Source organism: Brachyhypopomus gauderio, chromosome 2, assembly GCF_052324685.1.
Source record: "Brachyhypopomus gauderio isolate BG-103 chromosome 2, BGAUD_0.2, whole genome shotgun sequence".
Taxonomy (NCBI): domain Eukaryota; kingdom Metazoa; phylum Chordata; class Actinopteri; order Gymnotiformes; family Hypopomidae; genus Brachyhypopomus; species Brachyhypopomus gauderio.
The window spans coordinates 5,468,346-5,490,608 of NC_135212.1; the positions used below are offsets into that span (position 1 = coordinate 5,468,346).

Sequence of the window (22,263 nt, forward strand, 5' to 3'; positions counted from 1 at the left end):
TCGAGATCAGACCAAATAAAAAGAAACTCAACTGAAGCAGGGCTCAGATTAAGGGAGCATTGGAACAGCACCCAGGGCACTACCCACTATGCTATAGGGACCATGAAAGAATTTGAGCTAATGTGGTTGTTACTCTCAAAATGTGAGATTCACACTCAAACAAACAGAGTGGGATTTAGGATGTGAACACCAGCTTCTCTCAAAAAGAGTCAGACTGCTCAGACTGCTTGGTCTCAGAACCAAACCGAGGTCTGAGGTCATCCTGTCACTTCCGCTACGCTGGAACTCACCAGATGCACTTGTGAACAAATACATTTACTTTGAGATATGATTTTAAACCTATTTTAACCCTTTTCTCGATGTGAGACAAACCTGCATTGTCAGCTGTCTGAAAGGTCTAATTTAAGGATACATTTCCATTACAAGTGACATTGTTAAATTCCAACTTTTTGCCTATCTGACCTCAGAAACGGCACGTATGCACACACCGATGCATTTTTGCACATGCCGTGTGTCACCAGCAACAGAAAACATCAAAATTCTCACTCTTCATAAAATCATGGTGCGTGTTGCACACATGCAGGCTCGCTGGTAAATGGCATCATTGGCTCCTGGTTGCTTCCCTGTTATGTGAGGGACTGTGTCCCTTGTGTTTGTCTTAAAGTTGTGCTTTCCTAGGAAAGATACCCACTGCTCTTTCAGTTGTTGGGTTTATCTCCCTTTTCCTCTGATGCCCCCCCCCCCCCCCCAGTGGGTCAGTGATTTTAGACATGTATATCGCGGACCTGGCTAAACCGCCAGGGTCTTTCCTTTTGTTCTGATCTCTTGTGTCCAGTGGGCAGGAGTGAGAGATTTGTCCACCTGTATCCATTCAGACGGGTTGGGTGAGGCTTCTGCCCCCTCATTTCTCCCCCAAGCCCTCCCTTACACCTCCCTGCCTACAGTTATCTAGAAAGAACGAATGAATAAATTAAGTTATATTTTTATAGCGCCTTTCAGGGAAACCCAAGGTCACTTTACAATTAACACACACGACTTATACATCCAGTCACACGCCGGTGAGAAGCGACAGCCAATTGCTGTCACCGCGTACTCTCAACCGGAACCCTCCGCCCCCTGGGGGGCTGAATCTGGTGCTGGGAGGGGGGAGAGGATAACACACAGAACAGAGCACCATCCACCGCTGGGTATACACACTCACACAAGGACAACTTTATTAGGGACCACTGGGCATGCAGACACACAAGATGAGGGAACAGCCAATTAACCTAACCTCCATGTTTTTGACCTCCCTACATTTTCCCACTGTTTTGCCCCACTCCCTGGTAATGCAGTGAGCTGTGTCCCTGGTTCAAAGCTCTGTTCGGTCGTTTGCCCCAGTCTGGTCGGGGTTGTCCTCAGCTGCCTTTCGCCTTTCTATCACTCCCTTCTCTCGCTCTCCCTCATCAGTGTTTCATTGTCCCACTAGGAGGGTTTCCGTCTAGTGTGTAAAACCCAAGGGTGCAACCCGCCTGTTCGCTTCAGCGGTTCTGCCGCCCCGGTACACAAACCGTTCAATGGCTGTACATAATCAGGTCGTGGAGGCGAGAGAAACCAGACAGCCAGCTTTAGCTCTTTCGCTCTCCTCCGTTATTACTTTGTCGCGCTGTCGTGGCTCTCTGACAATGACAGCACTAAGAGAGAACACGTACAGGAACAAGACACTGAACGTTCTCAATCCAGTCGCATGGCCACGAATCAGATACGGACCTTAGACTGCACACACGAAAGTGACTCCAGTGTGAAAGATCGTATTTGTGCGTTCACAAAGTCCTGGGGAAAAAAGATGTGTCACATTAAGACAAAAAAATCAGATGAGTCGTTTCAAGTTGGTAATGTGAGCTTAGTCTGTGCTCAGGTTTTACTTGCAAACCTGTTTTTGCTTGAGATGGTGAGAATTTTTGAGCAGGTTTTTTTAAAGTGCAATAGTTCTCTTGTTGTAATTTAAGGCCTACATATGCAACACTTTGTTGTTAGCTTCTTATTACTAAGACTGACACAATGTCAGAACCCTATTGATAGTAAGAAAAGTTCTTCATTACATTAAGCTTAAATCTTTATTGTGAATTGACAGATACCAGAAGGGTGTAGTTTTTGCTATAAATTTTTTCCTAACTATCATTTTACAATTTTGGGGCCACCATCATATATTTTTTTTTAATCAGCGCTTGTACAAAAATTATTATTATAAAACTCGATGGGGCTATTTTCAGACATAAGTTTAAATAAAAGACCCACTGTGGCTGTAAGTCTTTACTCAACTGTGACTTTACTTCTAACTCATAAACACAATGAAGGTGGATTATTTGGTTAAATGAACATCCATCTGGTTGTAAAAAAAGAAGAAAAAAAAACAATAACAAAAACAAACAAACAAAAAAAATCCTTCACACTTGTATTTTCATTCATTTTAATATTTAGTGTATTTTAATTCAAGTGTATCATGATTCATTTGTGGAGTAGTCCAGAAGTTATGTAAGCAGTGCATAGTAACACTTGGTGCTACAAACTATAACCAAGAGCCAGTTTATAATGGAGAAAAAATATTGAGTTGAACAGTAACTTGTGTAGTTAATGCTGGAGTTAAAAGTTTGAAATAGGCTACAGTACCTGTGCAGATGCAAATGTGTAACTGAGAATGAATGAGCCTGAATGATTCCTAATGATAAAAATGGGAAACCATAAAAGACAGCAGAAAGAACACTTGAACCAATAATAATAAATGGGGTTATATCATCTTGCAAAAGCCCCTCACTGACCTAAGAACCCCTGCTACCCACACACGTGCATTATTACACCCATGGGTTTGGTAGATCCTCTGATGGAGAACATTAAATGAGAAGTAAGGCAGCTTTTAACATGTTCTTCTTTACATTTTGAAACCGCCGTTATACTGACATCTAGTGGCCTGGATGGTTCATATCCACTTTGTTCGGGGACCTGCACTATGCAGCGTAACCTTGTTAATTTGAGAACTACGAAGCAATTTAATTATTCATCCCATATATCCTGTATTTTATAGAATGTAGAAACACTTTAATAAATGTTTTGCCATTTATGTGGGGGGGGGGGGGATACTGATACTTTAAATGAAAGGCGGTGAAATATCTCAGGGTTGAAACATGAGCCCCGCCTCTGCTTTCAAATAGCTCTTTTTGTCGGGGCCGTAGAGTGTGAGAGAAACCCCGAGGAGCCGGGAGGCGCAGGCCGTGTTGTGGTGGTGTTTCAGCCCGTGTTGTGGCGGTGTTTCAGCCCGTTTCAGGTGAGACCCCCCCGTCTGAGGTGATAATATTCACGGTGTTTCCTCTCCGAGTGGATTAAACGGCTCATTTCGCGCCGCGCGGGCCCAGGCCTGTTGCTTAGTTACGGTGAAGGGCCATTGGTGGCTAGCTAGGCTAATTAGCTGCGTGGCTAGTCACGTTAGCGGGGAGAGGGCTTCGTTATCAAAATAAAACACCCCTGTACCATGTAGGTCAGCCGAATAAGTGCAGAATTGCTGATATTGGCCGGAAAACCCGCTTTATTATTGTTAATAATGGCTCAACGCCTCAGAGTTGACCAGTTAAGGCTAGCTATGTAGCTAGAGTTCAGCAGGCTGTCTTAAGTTTTCGCCTGTTTGCGCCGCTGCGGTGGTGTGCTGCACCTCGGGGGGTTGGGGGTTAGTTTCACACAAGGTTTACTACTGACCGTATTACTGACCGTACTAGCCGTTTTAATTGAATATATGGTGAAAGGGCCGTGTGTGTGTGTGTGTGTGTGTGTGTGTGTGTGTGTGTGTGTGTGTGTGTGTGTGTGTGTGTGTGTGTGTGTGAGTGAGTGAGTGAGTGAGTGAGTGAGTCTGTGTGAACATGCCATAACACTGTGTTGCAGCAGCATGTTTATTCCTCCTTCAACAGCAGGTGTGCATCTTTGAGGTTGCAGATCTCGGTGTAACTCCTGCAAAAGGTGGAAATATTAAATGTTCCGAGCCTTTATTTCACTAGTTGGCTTGGTGAAGTTGTCCAGTTCGTTCAGGCTGCCACTTGAGTAGAGTGTCTGCCCACTGAAGGGTCCAGTCCCTGTTTGGCATGGGAACCATGCCATAAGAACCAGGGTAGTGTCAACAGTGAGACATACTATAAGTAATTGACAGAAGAAACAAGTAATTTATAAATGGATTTATTTCAAATGTATCATGCACTTTTGGGTGGAGGTTCTACCATTTCATGTCCGTTTGAGATGGTGGCATTAGTCTCTCTCAAATGGACTGTGCTTCTTAGGTTGTATAGCTAGAAAACAGGGTATCTTGAATACTTTGCTGGAAATTTTATTGTAGTTTAAATGTTTTTAAATTGCTCCTTGATTTGTATTATTTTCTGTTTTTTATATATTTGTTGTTGCATGCTGTAGGCTTTGTGACAGAGTTGTGAAATTTTAGTTGTTTAAAAAATATATAGCTAGTGCTTTTCTCAATTTGACTTACTTTGAATATTTCACAAGTCTGTTTGGGTTACTCGTACACCCAAGATTTCAGTGTCAATTTTAACAGATAATCATGAGGAATTCTATATTTTCCTATTTGCAGAGCACCAACTGTGAAATGTCCCTATTGTTAATGTGATCACACTCTGTGTGAATGTAGAACTCAGAGCAATGCATATATTTCTGTCTCTGTATAGTTTGTGAAGGGAAAAAAAATTAATAGTTGATTTCTTTTTTCATATTTTGCATACATGTAGTCATGAAAAGGAGAAGGTCTGAGAGTGAACAGCTGGAGTCTGATGTGATGCCCACGCCTGTGACGCTATCTGAAAATGAGGTAAAGTTGGCCATTCACCACTTATTTTGAGATTGACCGAGTTCTCCAAAACGGTAAGAAGGTCGATCGGTTTGTCTTTGTTGCGGTGAGAGAGAGAGACGAGGGTGCGCTGCTCGGGACGGCCTTATTTGGGTATATCCACTGCTCCGCAGCAGACTGTACTGGGCAGGTTTTACTGCAGATCTGATCATTTGAGTTTCTCCAACACTGACCTGGATTCAGATTACCCATGGTCGGTTACAAGGTATCATCATTGCACCTTTTAGAAGTCAAACTGGTCCAGAAAAAGCACAAACTGATTATTTGGTGTGTTTATCTTTGTTGACTGCTGCTTGTTTTAAATTAAAAATGTGTTGCAGTAGTGTAGTCAGTAGGTAGCTATATTGTTGCAATACATAATTTGTTTGCCATTATCTAGCCCAGTTACTAGTGTCCCACCCTATCACTGTTGGCTGATGTTGAGTGTTGTAAACTGCTCATTTGACGCCGACACTGCTACTCATAGTAGCACAACACCCATTATTGTGCCATTCATAAGGCAGTGTTACTGTTGGGTTGAGGGGAGTCAGCCACGCAAATAATCCCGTCAGCGGGCCAGTGAGTAGACGGCTGGCAAATTGTGCATGGCGACAGACCAACCATAGGCTGTAATATTGTGTGTGTGTGTGGCGATGCTGTCCTGTGCTTACAGGTTCAAAAGTTGATCACCCAAGAGGTCCACTCTGCAATTGAACAGTACGACAAAATGATGCAAGCCCTGATGGAGCGGATTCAGGAGATAGACCGCGAACCCAAATACGGCTCGAGGATCAAAAAACTGGAAGTACGTGCAAGTAAATCAAATGGGGTTGGGAGAAGGGGGGGGGGTGCCATTGTAGTTATACAGTAAAAAGTAACGTGCTGAAGAACATCTCGTAGTCTGCATGTTTATTTTACGGTACGGTGGCCCGGATGTTTGCGGTTTCTTCCTCCCAGGCGCACGTGAAGAAGATAAAGCGGAGGGGTGACGCCGTCTTTGCGTACATACGGAAACGTGGCACTGCGGAGTTCTCGGAGGACCAGGTGCGTCACGCCATCACGTCACGCAGTGACGTTCGGCACGTAACGTGGCATCGAAGGCCTTCCTTTGTGTTTGTATTTCATCACATAAGGACATTTGTGATCACGAGCTCATGTCGAAATGAATGTATGCGATTTTTAAAACAAGAAAAGCAGACCCATCTTTGAAAAACAGTTTGGACATAGCGTTTGAAAGTTCTGTCAGAATTTCAGAAGCAATTATAATTTTCTACTTGCAATGCTTTGATCTCCATATTCTGCAGTATAGGCCTGCACTATATAGGGAAAAAATTGTGATGTGTGATTGGTGTTCAACACTACACTGATATGACCTGCGATAAATTTACAAATATTACATTGCGTTAGATGTACAGTTCCTACGTCTTACTGGATGAACAGGTACGCTGATAAAATGGTCATCTGTTACAAGTTATTTCAATGCACCTTTTGGACTTTGCACATAAATACCCACCCAAAAAAAAAAAAAAGTTCATTTAAATTAAATTTTAGAATTTAATTCTAAAAATGCTCGTTTTTCATGTCCCCTTGAGAAAGTGGAAATGAAGGCGAATATGCAGTAAGGAGAGCAGACGACCACCACTGTGTTGTTCACCGACCACAAAACAATGAGCTTATGAAGATCAGGATAATCTGAGGGCTGCTAATGGCTAGTTGGGCTTGATATGGTTGACCAAATGGTGGAAATGTTTCATCTTTCATCTCAAATAAGAGAAATCGTTTAATTTCGTCCCACCATGCGTGTGATTTTCTATTTATTTATTTTATCGTGCGTGTTCAATATCGTGATGACCATGAAAATGGATCGTCGAGGGCTACTACAAAGATACCACTGAACAAGTGATCTAAATATGTGATATGACAGCAAAAATGTCAGTAATCATCTTTTAGTAGAGCAATGTCTTGGAGCATTTTAATTTTAGCTCATAATTACAGCTTATGAGTACAACCATTCGAGGACGCCCATGAGGACGGCATTTACGCGCAAGTCATGTGACCACAAAATGACTCGTACGATGCCAAACGGCAGCAAGGACGAGATGAGAAATGATTGACCCCACAGAACACAAGGGCGGGACTATGAAATGGATAATTCCCTTTCTTATTGTTGCCCTACCACTCGTTTCCAAGTGCCCCATGGAACTACATTGGGGGGGGGGGGGGGGGGGGGGGGGGTGTTGTGATTGTTTGAACAGCCATCTTTCTGATGATTTTCAAGACCTTCTGGGAAAAGTCTCATGATGCTCCATTTAGATTGCCGCTTAAAACAGATACAGCCACTTCCCACATCAAATGCGCTATGGTATTGTCCAACTCCTTGTTCACAGTAGGTTTTAATCAGTTTTACCCAACGTTTAACTGTGCGTGCGTGTGTGTTTCACAGCAAAAAGCCCTTGCTTCAGAATGCGGCCCTTCCTCCGGACCCTCACAGACTCCAACAAACCTCAACAGGTACCCCGCCCATTTTATTATTAGTTTTATTCCCACAATAAATCCTCCTAGAACTGCTCTCTGCTAGCCACGTGTAATACCAATATTTCGCGCCTGCTGAAAGATGCAGAATGAAGCACGGCCTGTTAATTATGATGCTTTTTTCGTCATTAGTCAAGTGGGTGATTTAGATCGACCTGCTTGTGTCTGAATGGTCATGGGAAGAGTCCAAACTCTGAATTTGTGTGTGTGTGTGTGTGTGTGTTCGTTCACATAAAGCATACCATTAGTGTCTGTGAGCAACTCTGATGGTGTAACCAATTGCAACACTTCATATGTTCCCATGGAGTTCATAATTTGTGCAGGGTTGAATCTTATGAGGTGTCCAGTTCTGCAGTAAGACTTTGGTACCGTTGAAGGAGTTCATGTTTCTTGCCTACGTTCTGCCCACAGCTCTGGAGGCGGTTCTGGTGACAGCATGTTGGCCTCATCAGCAGGTGTGTCTATGAAGGGCGGTCATTTGTATCATGGTTGTCCGCTCACTTCTTATAGTTGGTGGCAAGAACTTGCATTGACCCTGTTGTGAGCCGCAGTTAATTTTGTTTACATTTTTCTTTGCCTCATAGAGCTCGAGTCTGAAGGGGGTGCAGTGAGAAAACCCAAAGAAGGCTTCTGGCAGAGCTTGGTACTGTTCTGTTGTCACGTTGTCTAGAATTCCTTCTGTGAGCTGTCTGTCTGTCTGCTGTTTTAGCTCCATTTCTTACAGTTTCCTGCGGCTTTGTTGTTGTTTTTCCTGTCAGCGCTCCAAGAGGCAGATAGTGGACCTGACGAATGAAAGTGGAGGTACTACACGTTAGGAGATTAAACGGCACTTTCCACGGCAGCTTCGCTCGTTTGCTCACGAGAAGCTGTGGTGCTTTCCAGGATGTAACGTGTGTGTGTGTGTGTGTGTGTGTGTGTGTGTGTGTGTGTGTGTGTGTGTGTGTTCTGTTGCAGCCTGCAGACAGAATGAGAAAGTGCACACTGACAGCCCTCCTACAACCCAAGCACCAGAGGAGGTATTTTTTGTGGGTTTTTTTTCTGGCCTTGGTATTTTTATGACCTTGCCATCAGCATTAAGGTTGTTAATTTTCCTAACTTTTTTTTTTCTTTTCTTTCCTGCTCCGATGTCCTTGCAGAAAGATGTGAACACCAGTTTAACTCCGCCTGGTACTATTACATTTTTTTGCAGCATTTTATTTATTTACATGTACACGGGGCGAAATGTAGAATTACAAATAGTAACTTTAACCTAAAGCGCCTTTCTGTACACATTGCCAAACGAGTGCTTCTTGTATGTTTAGAGCAGCCCAAGAGTCCTCCTCTAGATCCTGTGAAGAACTGCGGTGCCGAGGCAGACGATGTGCAGGTAAACAGCCTGGTCTCGCGTCCTTCGTCCTCGTTTGAACGTCACGTACCCCGGCGTGCTGGGGCCGGCTTGCGCGGTGCCTTTGACGCGCGCTTCCGTGTGTAACTTTAGTAACTGGATCAGATCGGGGCACGAATTTGATTTGATGCAGTCGCACCTCGTTAGTCACAGACGTGCTGATGATTTTTACGCGCCGACGGCTTCGGTAAATCAAGAAGCCTCAAAGTCGAGGCGAGTTGGAAGGATGTGTGGACGTCTGGTTAAGGAGATTGACAGAAACCGAAAGCCGCCCATTATCGGCACAGATTCATTTGTAGCAACATGGAGGGGCGGTGGAAGAGTGAGTGAATATGACACTTAGTCATGTATACGTGCAGTTTCTAAGTTCGGCGAAAGGACACATGCTGATCATGTTTTGAACAGGTTAACAGAGGACAAGCAAGTTTTATTGGCCCAAAATTAGGAAAGGTCTCAGTTTTCCAATCCTTCTGCCCAAACCTCCCTCACACTTGGCCTCCTGCGGAGACGCCCTACCATGTCTGTAGGAAGCTAGTCCTCTTTACTTTAGCGTGGGCCAGGACATCCTGTGGGTCGGACCACCCTGCTAAACCTATAAGGTCTAGTGGTGTCTGCTAGAGCACCGTCTTAATTCACGTCATCAGCTAACTGGACATTTTTAATAATCGTGCAATGGTTGCGTAACAACTGGGGGAAATACGACACTGTGTAGGGCAGAAGGACCTTTAACACGACTTTTCCCGTTAGCTTGCTTACACACGCCTGCGGTTTGATTAGATGCTGGGTTTCTTTAAATCCTCAGAGATCCAGAAAGATTTTGCGCTCGGGGTGAAAGTGACTCGTCACGTGTATGTTGTGCGCTCTCGACAGGCCGCCCCAGAGATCCAGCTTCCACCGTTCCCAGACACTCCGTTCCCCAATCAGTTGCCCGCCATGGCCGCCACCAAGAACATGCCCCAGAAACCCGTGGTGAAGGTGGCCTGCATCTCCAACCCGCGGAGCATAGCTCTCCTGTGGAACGTGGAAGAGGAAGACCCCGACGCCGCCGACATGGACTGCTACTACATATACGTGTGTCAGCAGTTCAGCGACGGCTCCTTCTCCAAGTGGAAGACCATGGGCGTGGTGAAGGCCATCCCCCTGCCCATGGCGTGCCGCGTGTCCGACAACTCCGGTGGGAAGAAGCTCAACTTCATCCTCGTAGGGAAGGACATCTACGGACGCTACGGGCCGTACAGCGACGTGCAGACCGTCTGTGGCAGCGAAACATGACTCTTACTGTCCATTACCCAACACCTGGCTGTAATCATTGCAATTGCTACCCTTGTATTAGTGGTTTGATCTCAAAGCTTGAAGGTAGCAGAATTCATGGACTGAAATTGAATTTTGGGGAGGGAGGGGGGGATCTTTTTCTTTTCTTTAGATTTATGACCGTAATGTGATAAATGGTTAAATAAAATCATGTTTCCTTGTTTAGCTGTGGAACCTTGAAATCCAGACCACGCAGACAAAAGTAAAACATTAGTTGCGATCGTACGAACTTGAAATGGACAGGTGAAGTAAAACGAATGTAATGTCCTGGAAAAGTTAAAAGTAGTTGATCTTTAATGTAAAAGACATTTGAATTAATAAAAAAAAACAAACAAACAAGCAAACATTTAGCCCTTGGTTTGGGTCCGTCACTGGAAAAACAGGCAACTATAGGTTGACACAGCGCACAAGCACAAGAAATCCAGACAAAAAGCTGCCAATGTGATTTCATTCAAATTTGAAAAAAACCTTCAGTAATATCCAATGAGATCACTTCATATAGAAACAAAAGTTAAGGGTTCAAGTTTGTTGAGATAATACTTCGTTACAAAAATGAACAGCAGTGTATTTGCGCTATTTAAATACAGGGCTGTTTCGCCTGTTCTGAATTCTTTGATCCAGTTGCTTATTATTCCTCACAGGAGAAAAAGACCTAACAGAAAACAAAATAACCAAATATTCTCTACTGTGGCTTTGGTCTGACTCCTTTTCAAACCCAAATTAGTCTCCCAATTTAAGCTCATTTCAAGACTTTACTACCGCTCCTTGGAGAATGACATTTCATATTTGATTTTAATATTGATGGTAAGCTAAATGCAGGTAAAAATAAACATGCAATATGACTAAACTTGGTTAAAAAACATTAATACAAACTTTCACAAAAAAAAAAAATAGCATGATGAACACATCCTGCGATATCTATTTGTTCAGCTTCAAGTACGTTGTGCTTAGGAAGTTGTCGGGCAGCACAGTTTAGCCTGACTGCGTCTCAGCCCCCTGTTTAAACAGTCGAAAGCTGAGTCACCGAGAATGGTCCAACAGTGACAGGAAGTGGAGCCAAGTACTACCAAGCCAAAGGTCACATGGTATTTCTATGAATGAGTCACGCCAAAATAGTAGTTTTGTTATATATAATGTAGTATTTTAAATGTCACTCCATCTTATTTTTTTCTGTTTTATTTTCAAGTTAATTTCAGTCCCATTTTAACTTCCCAACATCACTGCGCAACACATTCTCAACAGAGGAAACACAACGGGTTACGGCACAGAGATTTAGTACATAATGTCAAAGAAAGAGAAGTTTTATTTCCAGTATGCTACGGTTAATATTAAGAATGTATTCATATTTTATTATATCTTATTATCTCTCATTTTCTGCAATATTACATTATGGCATGTATTTAAACTACATATTTAAAAACAAACCAAAAAAAAGTATATTTACAAAAATAGTTTTGGCTAAGGCGGGGGCTGGTGAGGTCGATTCGTCGTGAACGTCTACTTGCGTTTCCGCAGTACTAGATACATCAAGCCGCTGATGAGGGTCACCGGGACGGCCACCCAGGCCACCACGAAGGCGTAGCCGTACTCCCCGTCATTCATGGCTTCAGTGTGGAAGGTGTCCTTCTGCGCCGTGTAGATGGATGCGGCGATCATCACACACAGGCCTTTAGGAGGGACGGGGGGGTGGTGGTATTAGTCAAATCATTTTTGTAACATGTTTTGTCACGAGTTAAGTGAACATCTTAAGTGCTCATCCCCTTACATCAGTGCAGTATTATACAAACTCATCATGCATCATCATGTTACTGTAAACGTGATCATTCACACTCACATCAAACACTACCAAACAGTACAGGCAACCTATCTAATACACTTAAGCCCTTAGAAGAAAGATGTATGTCTAGTAGTGTGCGGTATGCAGTGAGCTGATTAATATTACTGTATATTCTGTACAGGGCAGTAATAAAACTGTGCAGACTGACCAGGGGACCTATGGGGGTAAGTAACGGATTGGCTGTGTGAGCTTTAGGTGTGTTGTGAGAGAGCGGGCCACATTTCAACGAGTAGTCCAATGTCCTGAGAGGGAATTTCTCAGAACTGTACCAGCAACGAGAACAGACTGACTTGGGTGGACGGAGTCTTAGCGCTTGGTGTGGAACTCCAGAAAGGTTGGGAGCTCAACCCCCTTCCCTTGCTGTGTGGAGCAGGCCACACCAACCCCAGCCAGAATTACTGGATTCCGACAGTACAGGTGTAAAATGACGTGAGGCCGTGGCCGTTCATACCAGGACCCCAAGGTAGAAGCAGCACCATTCTGCTTTTTTCAGAAAGTTCTCCATAATGTCTACACCAAGAAACGTAAATCTGCTGACCCTCTACAGTAGCGCCGCTGATGTAGATGGGTGTGTGCACACACTCCTCCTCGAATCCGCTATTGACTCATTGGTCCTTGAGTAGGAGTCTGTCGGGTGACTAACCTCCTCCCTGTAGGAAATCCTCTCTTTATCACGTAATCTACAAATCTGATGCCAGAACTTTAGCTTTTTTTTGCCTGTGTGGTGAGTACACAGAGAGAGGACTGAGTGCGTAACCCTGAGGTACTCCCCTGGTGTGAGAATGAAGCAGAGAATCCAGTTCTTACCACTTGGCAACGGCCCAACAGTTCACCTTCAGGAACTATTCAGACTCAAAGCACGGAGCTTCCGTGTCGAGCTTCGAGGGCCTGTGGCGTCGAGTGCAAAACAGCGGGTCTCGTATACACGTTGCTCTTGTCCAGGAAGAAGAGGGCAGTGTGCAGTGTCAGGGCTACAGCGTTATCAGTGGATCTGTCCTGTTGGTAAGCAAACTGACGGGTCCAGGGCAGCAGCAGGTGCCGAGGGGCAGAGGAATTCTCCAGCCATTTTCTCGAAGCGTTCACGTATGCTCAAAGTAAGGCAACAGGATAGCGGTCGTTTAAATCTCACATTGGACTTGGGTACGGAGATAGTGGTGGCCAGTTTGAAACATTAGAACAGACAAGGACACAGACTGAAAATGTCCACAAATATTCCAGTCAGCTGACCTGAAGACACTTTGAGGACATGGCCAACAGTGCCACCTGGTCTGACTGCCTTGCAATCGGTTACTTTCTTAAAGGCACTTTGAACTGCCACCGAGTATGACAGGTGCTATATAAAGAAACCTACCGTACCTTGCCTAAAGGACCTGTGTGTCACATAGAGACTAAATTCACCTCCCTGGCAGTGGCTGCTCGCTCACAAACCTTGGTATGATTAACTTGTCCAGACACAAGACAATGAGGTTAGTCGCACAGGAAGTCTTCCCCTTTTGTGTTTAGATTTTGCTATTTGACATTTGGTTTTTAGGATTTTACGGAGGTCATAGCTGTTTCTAAAAGGACTAGTTATGGGGTTTAGGGCCATGTAAGCAGTTTTTGAAGGGGGTTAAACTCATATACCTTATTTTGGTGTGTTTTCTGACAAGATCTCCATGCGTGTCTGTGGTCAAAATGCTGAGACAATTCAATTAAATGACGCCTCTGATGTACAAAAGAAGTTCACTCAAATGGCTCACTGTGGTAGCATTTCCTACTGCACGCTGCATATTTCAGAACCAATCTTACACTACAGTAATGACTGAAAAATTACATGAGGCCTATTTGGGGGTAATTATATTTGAATTATCTGAAGTATGGAACAGACATTTTAATGAGCGCTATGGCACTGCAGGCCTGAAGCAGAAACATCAAAGATAATATACAACGCTTGGTCCGTGGCTATTATGACCAATAAATCTAGTGGCTTTTGGGAGAGGTCTTTACTCAAGACTTACAAGACACCAGCTGGATGATGGCGGTGAAGACGAATCTCTCGCCTTGCTTCAGACGGAAGAGCTGCAAGATGAACACGAAAAAGCCGACGCAGCACAAGATGGTGGCCAGTATCATGGTCGCCTGCACCGCCTGGAGGAATCCTGATCAGAACGAAAGCCATCATTAGTAGAAGGTTCAGGTCAGTAGCCATCATGCCTGGGATTTTTTCCAATGGAATTCCAGCTCATGCATTAGCTTTGTGTATGTAATTGACTAGACCACAGAATACTTCTATGCATCTTTCAAAGCAATACAGTGTGATGACTCAGTATGGGTATGTCACTAGGACGTTATGGTTGAGAGTTTACCTGCATCTTTAGTCGCACTGCCTTCTATATTGACACAGGTGACGTTGCAGCTGAACCAGAGATCAGTGTAGAAGTTGCCATCTTTGACAAACCACCAAGCCTACATGTGAGAGAAACTCATCAGTGATGGCAGCTCCAAAACAAATTAAGAGCTCGTTAAGTCTTTCTTCACACTTTGCATTCCTCAAAATTTCTATAGATACACTATGCACGCAGGATTTACCGACCAGAACCACCATAGCACTGAGGGCAATATATTCTATTAGTCTCCCCCATTTAAATTCATTTTTTGGATAGAATGGAAATGTATTGCTTTTTTTTTCACCCAGTGAATTTTCTAACCTGTGAAGCAGGAATGATTGTGACAGTGGTGGCACTAAACTGAATTGCTGACGGATGAGTTTTGCAGAAGAAGGAGGAAGAGGATGGGACGTTGCTACTAAAAAAAAAGACCTTGAAGTCGTCCGTGGTCATGGCCCCGGATATCTACCCTCGTGCACCTCCTAGTTCCAGCTCTAATCCAAGACGGCTGATCCAGCTAATCGAAGACAGCTTTTCCGAGTCTGTACCACTTTCTCCGAGTGCAGCGGAACGCTGCGTCGGTACTGAACTCTGCAGGTCGGATCTTCAAAAGCTGGCTTGGAAAAAAAAAACGCTCTGTGGGATAGCGGGGTACTCACGTTGTGGATAGTAGCTATGAAGAGCAGTATTGCTGAAACGATGTGGAAGAGGACGATGAAGGCTAAAATAACCAGCATGGCTGACTCTGGAGTGGGCGGGTGGAAAGCAGAGCCTGTCTGACAGAGGGAAACAAAAACATTGGTATTATTTCACTAGCCATCACTCGATGACTCATGCAGCGTATGGATTCCTGGCCAAGGGAGGAACCTCAGCTCCTGGCTGACCACAGCTCCTCACAGATTAGTGCTCTCCCTGCTCATTCACACCTGCTGAACCTTGCGAGCGTGTCTCACTGACCAATCATGTCGGGGGAGGGCTGTAACACTCCTGGGGTGGATTTGAAATCCTCTGCTCCACACCTCCTAAATTCTTAAAAGACAGCTGCTTCCCGCAAGGGTCATGCCTTGATTTGAACTCTCGACCTCCCGATTGCTTCCATATGCACTACGGGTATTTTTTATTTATTTTTTTTGCTCCAGAAAAAAGTCCTAGCTGACCTCAGAAATTGAAATGTCAGTTTTCTCTCCATTAACATGCCATAAACGAATTCTCTGCAAATTCAAATCCTCTAGTGCTTACCCCTGTTCCCCGAGGCCTCGTTACAATGAGAGTTATGCAGCGGCCAAACAAACACACAAACAGGAGAAGCGAGTCAGCACCTTGCTGGAAGTCTCCCGGAGCACGCACGACCTCCCAGAACACTACTGTCCGGATAAGAGTCCTGTGTTGGGGGGGTTGGGGGGGGGGGGGGGGGTGCAGATCACACAGCCCGCGCTGATCCGCCATGGAACTGATGAGCTAATAATGTGGCAGTGGCGGTAGCTCTGAGCTCACGTCTGAGGCCCCATTCGGAGGAGGATTTGGACATTAAAGAAGCAGAACCCGGGGCCTGTGAGCACACTGCCTGACTCGAGCACACTGGGGGGGTTCATGTCCATAAGGCACGTGCAGATAGTCCATCCAAACACGAACGTGTGCTAGTTTGGGTTCTTATATGGAAGTCTTCTTTATACCTAACCTCACACAGAATATGAGGGCTCGCTTTTCCTGGGCTCACTAAACTGCGCCCCCTGCAGCATGGACGACAAAACGCATTTGGCTCTGATCTGAAGGAAAATGCAGACGTCGTATGACGCACAACAGCTCAGCTCCGCATCAAAGTGGAGTCAGAGCTTATTTAAGAAATTCCTTTCTGGGTGTCTCTAATAGTGTGTTGAATAAATACTGCCAGCACAGGTGGTGTGCGCTGTACCTCTGTTTATATTTAGTTGAAGAATGTTGCAAAATCCATTGAGACACTTAGGCAAGTTTACCAGTTTGCCACGAAATTCATAGCATGAACAACCATTCCACTTTTATCATTAAACACTAGTTAGGATTGGTTATACAAACACATTTCTCTCGTGGCTGTGAGTCTTCTTTTGGGTGTGGCGGATGAGTGTTGCCCATGATGTAAGCGCAATGTCAGGCTACACCCTTTCTAATTGGTTGTACATATTTGTAAAGTGTCTCAAAGTGTATTTGTAAAATAGCTCAGGTCCCTCCTTAGAATATTAAACACAAATCCTAGATCAGCTCTATTCAAATGTTGGCCCATGTGACAGAGCTGCTCACTACCGGTTCCTCTGACACAGACGTATTGCTGCGTTTTAAGTAATCTGACCCCTCGGGTGAACAATTTGGAGGCTGCTTTAGTTTTTGGGTTGGACAGAGCCCAAAGTAGGAGCAGTGCCTTCGGGTCACACATTATTCCTCTGGTCCACAACAAGGTTGTGAGATTAGCTCTGCTTTCAGACACCAATAAACTGTGGAGGTCGCAACGATGAATTCTGCAGCTCAGTCCCCATTTACAACTAATAAACTGCTGGACATCACACGGGTCCAGTAAATGAATTCTGAAGCTGTCTATCCTCTGGATTCATGTCCCAGTTGAGGGTCAAAGGGCAACCAGGGGTTGAACCAAAGTTTACTGTTTCCCTGTACCCATGATTCAATTGCCTGATGTATTGCCTGAAAATGAGCTGCCAATGAATCCAGTGTGCTACAGTCAATGGCTGTGGCCATAATGTAGAAGATCAGGTTCCTGGATGAAACACCAGTCCAGCTCCATTTACTTGAGGTCAAGACCCTCGTTTGAGACCCACCATTTGGGCATTTGGGCCATTCCATAACCCCCCAACCTAAGAATCTGTTCTCTCTCCTTCAAATTTCCAGTTCAGCTCACGGAAGAGTTTGCCAGGTCAAATTATCGCAGCGCTCAGCCATGAGCGTGCTTGCCCTGCCCTGCGGGACACTTTTAGACGGCCACCATCTACACCGAGCACTCGGGAGCTCCCAGCTCCCACGGCCCTCCGCCTCTGTAAGGCTGAAGGAAGTGGCCTGCTCCTGCCATCCGATTGGACAGAACGTGAAGTCAGGGGGCCGGACTCAGCGCGCCACACCCTTCTGCTGCACATGGTCTAAATTTACCCAGCAGCTGCCGTCTGTAGCTTTACCCAGAAACCGTGGGAGACCTGAGGGGAGGAGCCAAGCAAAATGGAGGGAAAGTAGAGGGGGAAAAAAGTACACACAGGCCTAAATGCAAAATATGCTCTCTCAGCTTGGCATTAGGACTGGAGGAATGATCTGATTAAGGCGCAGTCTGAGAGCAACTGACCGGAGAGCTTTCTGTCCAGGTTGGTTTAACCTTCTGCTGGGTCCTGTAGTTCAAATGATCCATTTTAATATGTGAGATGCAAAAGGGGGATTTATTATATCAGCAACTCAGTTGCCAGACTGAAAAATCAAACAGATCTTGCATGGAAGGAATACTGGCCTTGGGATGAGTATGTTGAAAACAAAGTGTACTCACAGTAAGAAATACTTCTGAAATTAAGATAAGAGATAAGATCAGATAAATCTTTATTGTCATTGCCACTTTTTCAAGAACAACGAAATTGCAGGTTTAAAATTAAGAGTAAAAGTGATGAATGAGAATCAGGTGAACTCAGTAGTTTAATCTGAACATGCTAAGCTGTTACTGGAGGTATGGCAGCTTTCACCAGCACCAGATTATTCTACACTAATCCTGAAATACTTTCATTGTGCCAGAATATATGCAGCTAACCCAGATCACTGCAGTCATAACAGCTGGTGAGATCGTCCATTAACTGGAACAGTGATCTAAAATAGCACAAAATACAGTAGGAGTGGTTCATCGTGCTGACAAGAAAGAGGGAGAATAAGTGTTTGTCATTTCTTTATCCTGTCAGGGTTTCTACAGAAGCACCAAGATCAACCTTCACAAGGAAAGTCTAAATGTTACAACTGCTGGCGAAGGGCCCCTGAAATTTTAACATGCTGTGAAGAGAGAATGTGCGCAGAAACAATAGTTCGGCATATGTATGTTGAGAATAAGAAAGACACTGTGGAGCCTTCTGGGTGTTCAGTGAAGACCACAAAGTCATCTCCAGGAATGAAGACCACATAGTCATCTCTAGGAGTGACTACGTCAGCTTCACACACACATAGGCTGCAGATACCACATAGTCCTCCCAGCCATTCTTTACTATTGCACATCCAAACCATCTAAACGAGAGGTGATTTGCATTAGGTACACAGTAGAAGTTAAGACGGATGACGTAAGCAACCAAATAAACGCGTTCAGTCTGACGTGACTTCAACGTGCGTGCACCGTTTTAATCCCTCATATTAACCCGTTCTTTCATTGGTCGGGATATACATCTGCTACGCAGCAGCTAGAGCAACAAACTGAAGTGGGTGGGGGAAATTCCAACTTTATTTCAGCTTCATAATATGAGGCTGGGGGCTCTGGTAGAGTTTATATAGGATATAACATGAAAACCTGCAAGTTTGTCTTGGAAAAACAGCCAGGATAAGCCTGAGCTCGGCGTATGCGATCTTGTGGTGCGATTATGGCCGCCACATTCTCCCTCCGTCTCCACCATCTACGAAACAAAATGAGCAAACGAACTGGCGTCAGCGTTTTCAGAAGGAACCCTCCATGCCTGTGTGTGTGTGTGTGTGTGTGTGTGTGTGTGTGTGCACGTCAATTCCAAACTACCCTAGTCTTTTCTTGCACGGTGGAAAACGCTGACTCTGGTTTCAGACGCTTAATGTCTTTTTCGGGTTTGTTGTTTTTTTTTTTTTTTGCATAAAACAAAAGCCGCAGTCTCCGACACGCTTCCAGGTCAACCATCTCTGAGAAACGCAGCCTGCGGAAGAAATGACAGAGATGTTCCCCCACGGAACATGTTCAAATCTGTGGTGGTGTATAAGTGGAGTGCAAGATTTTTTCAAACTTAGACTGATTTTTAAATGATGTCCAGTGTTTTCACACACACACACAACAGCACTGAACTCAGGCTAACACCTTCAAGGCCTGGAGGTTTTAGAATCACGTCTGGGGTTGTTTTCCCCTAGAAAGTCAAAGTTAAAAGATCAAGCTCACTGAGGTTCAAGTGGCGAGCCGGTTGAAAAGCCGCAAGACACAACCCCCCTTTCAGAGTATCCTGTGCAGGTCACCACCCACCATTTCATGACCCATGCATGCTGAATGAATGGAAGCAGCTTCTAGAGGATCCCTGTGAAGACCGGAGAACATCGGGAGAACATCGGCGCTCAGGTCTTCAGGACCCGTGGTCGGCAGCTTCAGTCTGAGGTAACGAAACGGGTCTGTGGGTTCATTAGACGGCTGGGCCAGGAACTCCCAGCTCAAAAGAAAACGGAGGTAAAAAACACGAGTTGTTTCAGAAGCAGAATGGAAAGACGTGCACAGTTTGCTCCTCCTGAACAAAACGGGCCAAAAACCAGCTGCAGGAGAACACGACACCAGCACACTGAGAGGTTCACCTACAGAAGATATTGGCCCTCGTGACACCGCCAGCGCTGATTTAATTAAGATCCAAGCATCCTGACGGACCTGTTTACGCAGACTCACTTCCACGTCCACTTTATCTCAAACTTTGTTTACTTTTAAATGAAGTCATAAATTAAAAGCATTGTCTGATATTTCCCGAGCTGTTTCTCAGTTAATCGTGTGACGTTGAATATTCCTTTCTCTTCTTTTTCTTTTGACTTCTATCACTACGCTAGCGCCGTATACGGCTGTTAAATATATCGATACACTTCTGAGGTATTCTGATTACAGTGTGAGATTGGACTTCCCAACCAGATCGCATTCTGCAGGACTCCCTTTGACTCCTCACTCACTCTAGACGGAGACATTATGTCACTCGTTGCTTTTTTTAATCTCCGTAACATGGCACGCCTCCGTCTGTTACTCACACTGTTGCTGAAACTTTGTTTCTGGCCTTCATATTTTCTCTCATAGATTCCTCTAACCCCATTTGCACTTGTTTTTTAGTTAAACCCATTAACAAACTTCAGCAAACTTCATTACCAGGGGCGGAGCTTGACTTTTTTTTCAAGGGGTGGCCAAAGGATGAGCAAGGCTTTATCAGAGGGGTCCATATACAAATGATGAACTAAAGAAAAATGACCATTTCCAGTGGGGTGGCACTAGGGGTGGCAAGGGCTCTGTTGGGGGTGGAAACTGCCCCTCCTGCCCCCCCCCCCCCTTGTCTCTGCCACTGTTCATTGCCAAACTACCGCAAAAGCTTATCTGAGCACGCGCATGCATCCCCCCCTGCCGCGTTGTCTTCAACAGCCGCTTACAGGCCCACGAAGTCTGTCACCAACTTCTCTTCCGTGACTTTTCACTGCTGTAGTGCCCGAGCTGTGGGGGTCGCCAGCCCTGAAACCGCACTTGTCTTTCCTGAAAGAAGTCTCATCTTCTTTCAACATATTTTTCTCTTTAAAATGTCGCTGCACTGGAAAGCAACCTTGGGCCTGTGAAAAGGTACCATATACATAAAAATGATAATGATGATGATTATTGCAGGACAGCACAATTATGACCTTGCGTAACTATTGTTTTCCATGACAAGCATGACAACAAGCCCAGACTGAAGCGTACCTACAGATATTTATGAGGCACACATTTTATGGTCCTGAAACCACAGTTGATTAGTGCAAGAAAATGAAGCTAAACTAGAGGAGATTCGGACTGGCCGCCAGCTTCTTTTATTTGCCTTGCCTCGCTGTCCAGTCCTTTATTCAGCCAAGACTTAATATCGGAGAAAACACACAACCCAGAGTCGGCACGCAGCCAGCTCGGAGGTTTAATGCTTAGCGGAGACAAAGCAAGCTGAGCTTCAGGGGCTGCCCTAACTGTAAGTTTAGCCCCCCTCGGTGAAACCCTGAGAGTGTTGCAGAATAAACAGACTGTGAACTGTAAACCGACCAAAAAAAACAAAAAAAAAACAAAAAAGGTCACCCTGACCAAACGAGTGGAGAAGCCTCCGAGGTTCAGAGAGAAAAGGCGCCCCGGCGTCCTGCGAGACCCTTGAGAAGTCGTGTCACGCGTCTCCCAGTGTGTCCTGAGGACGATGTCTCCGTCTGAAGCTCTGCTGTTTGGCACGGGGGGCCTTCTCGTGCTCCGGCCTAAGGCGCCTCAGTTCTAGCCCAGACATGCACGGGGGGAAGGGGGGGGGGGTGTGGTTGAATGCCCTGGGCCCACATTTATCAGAGTAAAAAGGCCAATCTGGAGATCAGTTTGTGACATTCACCCAGTCTTGAACATGACTGTCTAGACGGGTGAAGACTGATCTCAGATCAGTGTTCTTATTCAGAGGCGCCCCACGAACACGGCGGTGTGAGCGAGCGGGCCGTGACGGTGGGTAAGACGGGCACGGCGCCGGACGAGGGAGCGACCGGCGACGGGCCGCACAGATAGATCTGCAGACGCAACGAACCCGTGAGAACGTCGGGCCGGGGCGTCTCAACTTTCATTCACACGCCTGTCGGGTCCTCCGCGAAGCACTTTGATCTTGAGGCAGACGGAGAGAGAGAGGCCTCTTCTCCATTCCTGAGAAACAGCCCGCTACTTCAAGCAGACTTAACTGCTCCGCGCGGGTTTTCCATCTGTGGCGTATTACTCTAACAGGCATTTCGTGGCCACCATCCTCATATATCTGCAGTTCCTCCCTAACACGGGGGGATCACTGCTCAGGCCAGACTGAGATCTTCAAGCTTCTGAGGACAAACAGAAACAGAGAAATCGCTCAATCCCGTCGTGTGTGGCTAACGCACACGGGGTTGTTTGTTTAGTCTTGTCATGCAAATAACAGATTGTGACTCGCGCGGCCAGCTGCTTGAGTTCGTACCGCGACTAACGTCTGTCATGTGGACGTATGCATGTTGGGGTATGCCGGCCCTGAAGTTTATAAACACAACTGACTTGAGCTGCCATTTGTCT

The 22,263-nt window shown here is 45.3% G+C and overlaps 2 protein-coding genes across 3 annotated transcripts in view; one reads left to right on the forward strand and one right to left on the reverse strand.

The window, feature by feature from the left end:
* The first annotated feature begins 3,145 nt into the window (after nt 1–3,145).
* Nucleotides 3,146–10,247, forward strand: atf7ip2 (activating transcription factor 7 interacting protein 2). The gene is made up of 12 exons (XM_076983720.1): nt 3,146–3,301; nt 4,758–4,837; nt 5,529–5,660; nt 5,813–5,899; nt 7,299–7,366; nt 7,799–7,842; nt 7,972–8,030; nt 8,146–8,188; nt 8,342–8,403; nt 8,524–8,554; nt 8,689–8,753; nt 9,642–10,247. The coding sequence occupies exons 2-12, from the start codon at nt 4,760–4,762 to the stop codon at nt 10,041–10,043; spliced, it is 1,071 nt and encodes a 356-aa protein (XP_076839835.1). The 5' UTR covers nt 3,146–3,301; nt 4,758–4,759; the 3' UTR covers nt 10,044–10,247.
* Nucleotides 10,248–10,347: 100 nt separating this feature from the next.
* The window catches only part of emp2 (epithelial membrane protein 2), a 15,180-nt gene continuing 3,264 nt past the window's right edge, over nt 10,348–22,263 (reverse strand). The window contains exons 2-5 of one of the 2 annotated variants that reach the window (XM_076983731.1): nt 14,945–15,057; nt 14,265–14,364; nt 13,917–14,057; nt 10,348–11,749 (exon numbers count right to left, since the gene is read on the reverse strand). In XM_076983731.1, coding sequence (XP_076839846.1) covers nt 11,580–11,749; nt 13,917–14,057; nt 14,265–14,364; nt 14,945–15,022 — 489 coding nt within the window. In that variant the 5' untranslated portion in view covers nt 15,023–15,057 and the 3' untranslated portion in view covers nt 10,348–11,579. Of the gene's footprint in view, nt 11,750–13,916; nt 14,058–14,264; nt 14,365–14,944; nt 15,062–22,263 lie in introns of both variants that reach the window. The other variant, XM_076983740.1, reaches the window with a different exon arrangement.

Excerpts from the sequence above, each read along its gene's own strand:
- atf7ip2 (XM_076983720.1), top strand. The coding sequence starts at position 4,760 with ATGAAAAGGAGAAGGTCTGAGAGTGAACAGCTGGAGTCTGATGTGATG. Across the intron at positions 5,900-7,298 it reads CGGAGTTCTCGGAGGACCAG|CAAAAAGCCCTTGCTTCAGA; the intron begins GTGCGTCACGCC and ends TGTGTTTCACAG. Across the intron at positions 8,031-8,145 it reads AAGGCTTCTGGCAGAGCTTG|CGCTCCAAGAGGCAGATAGT; the intron begins GTACTGTTCTGT and ends TTTTCCTGTCAG.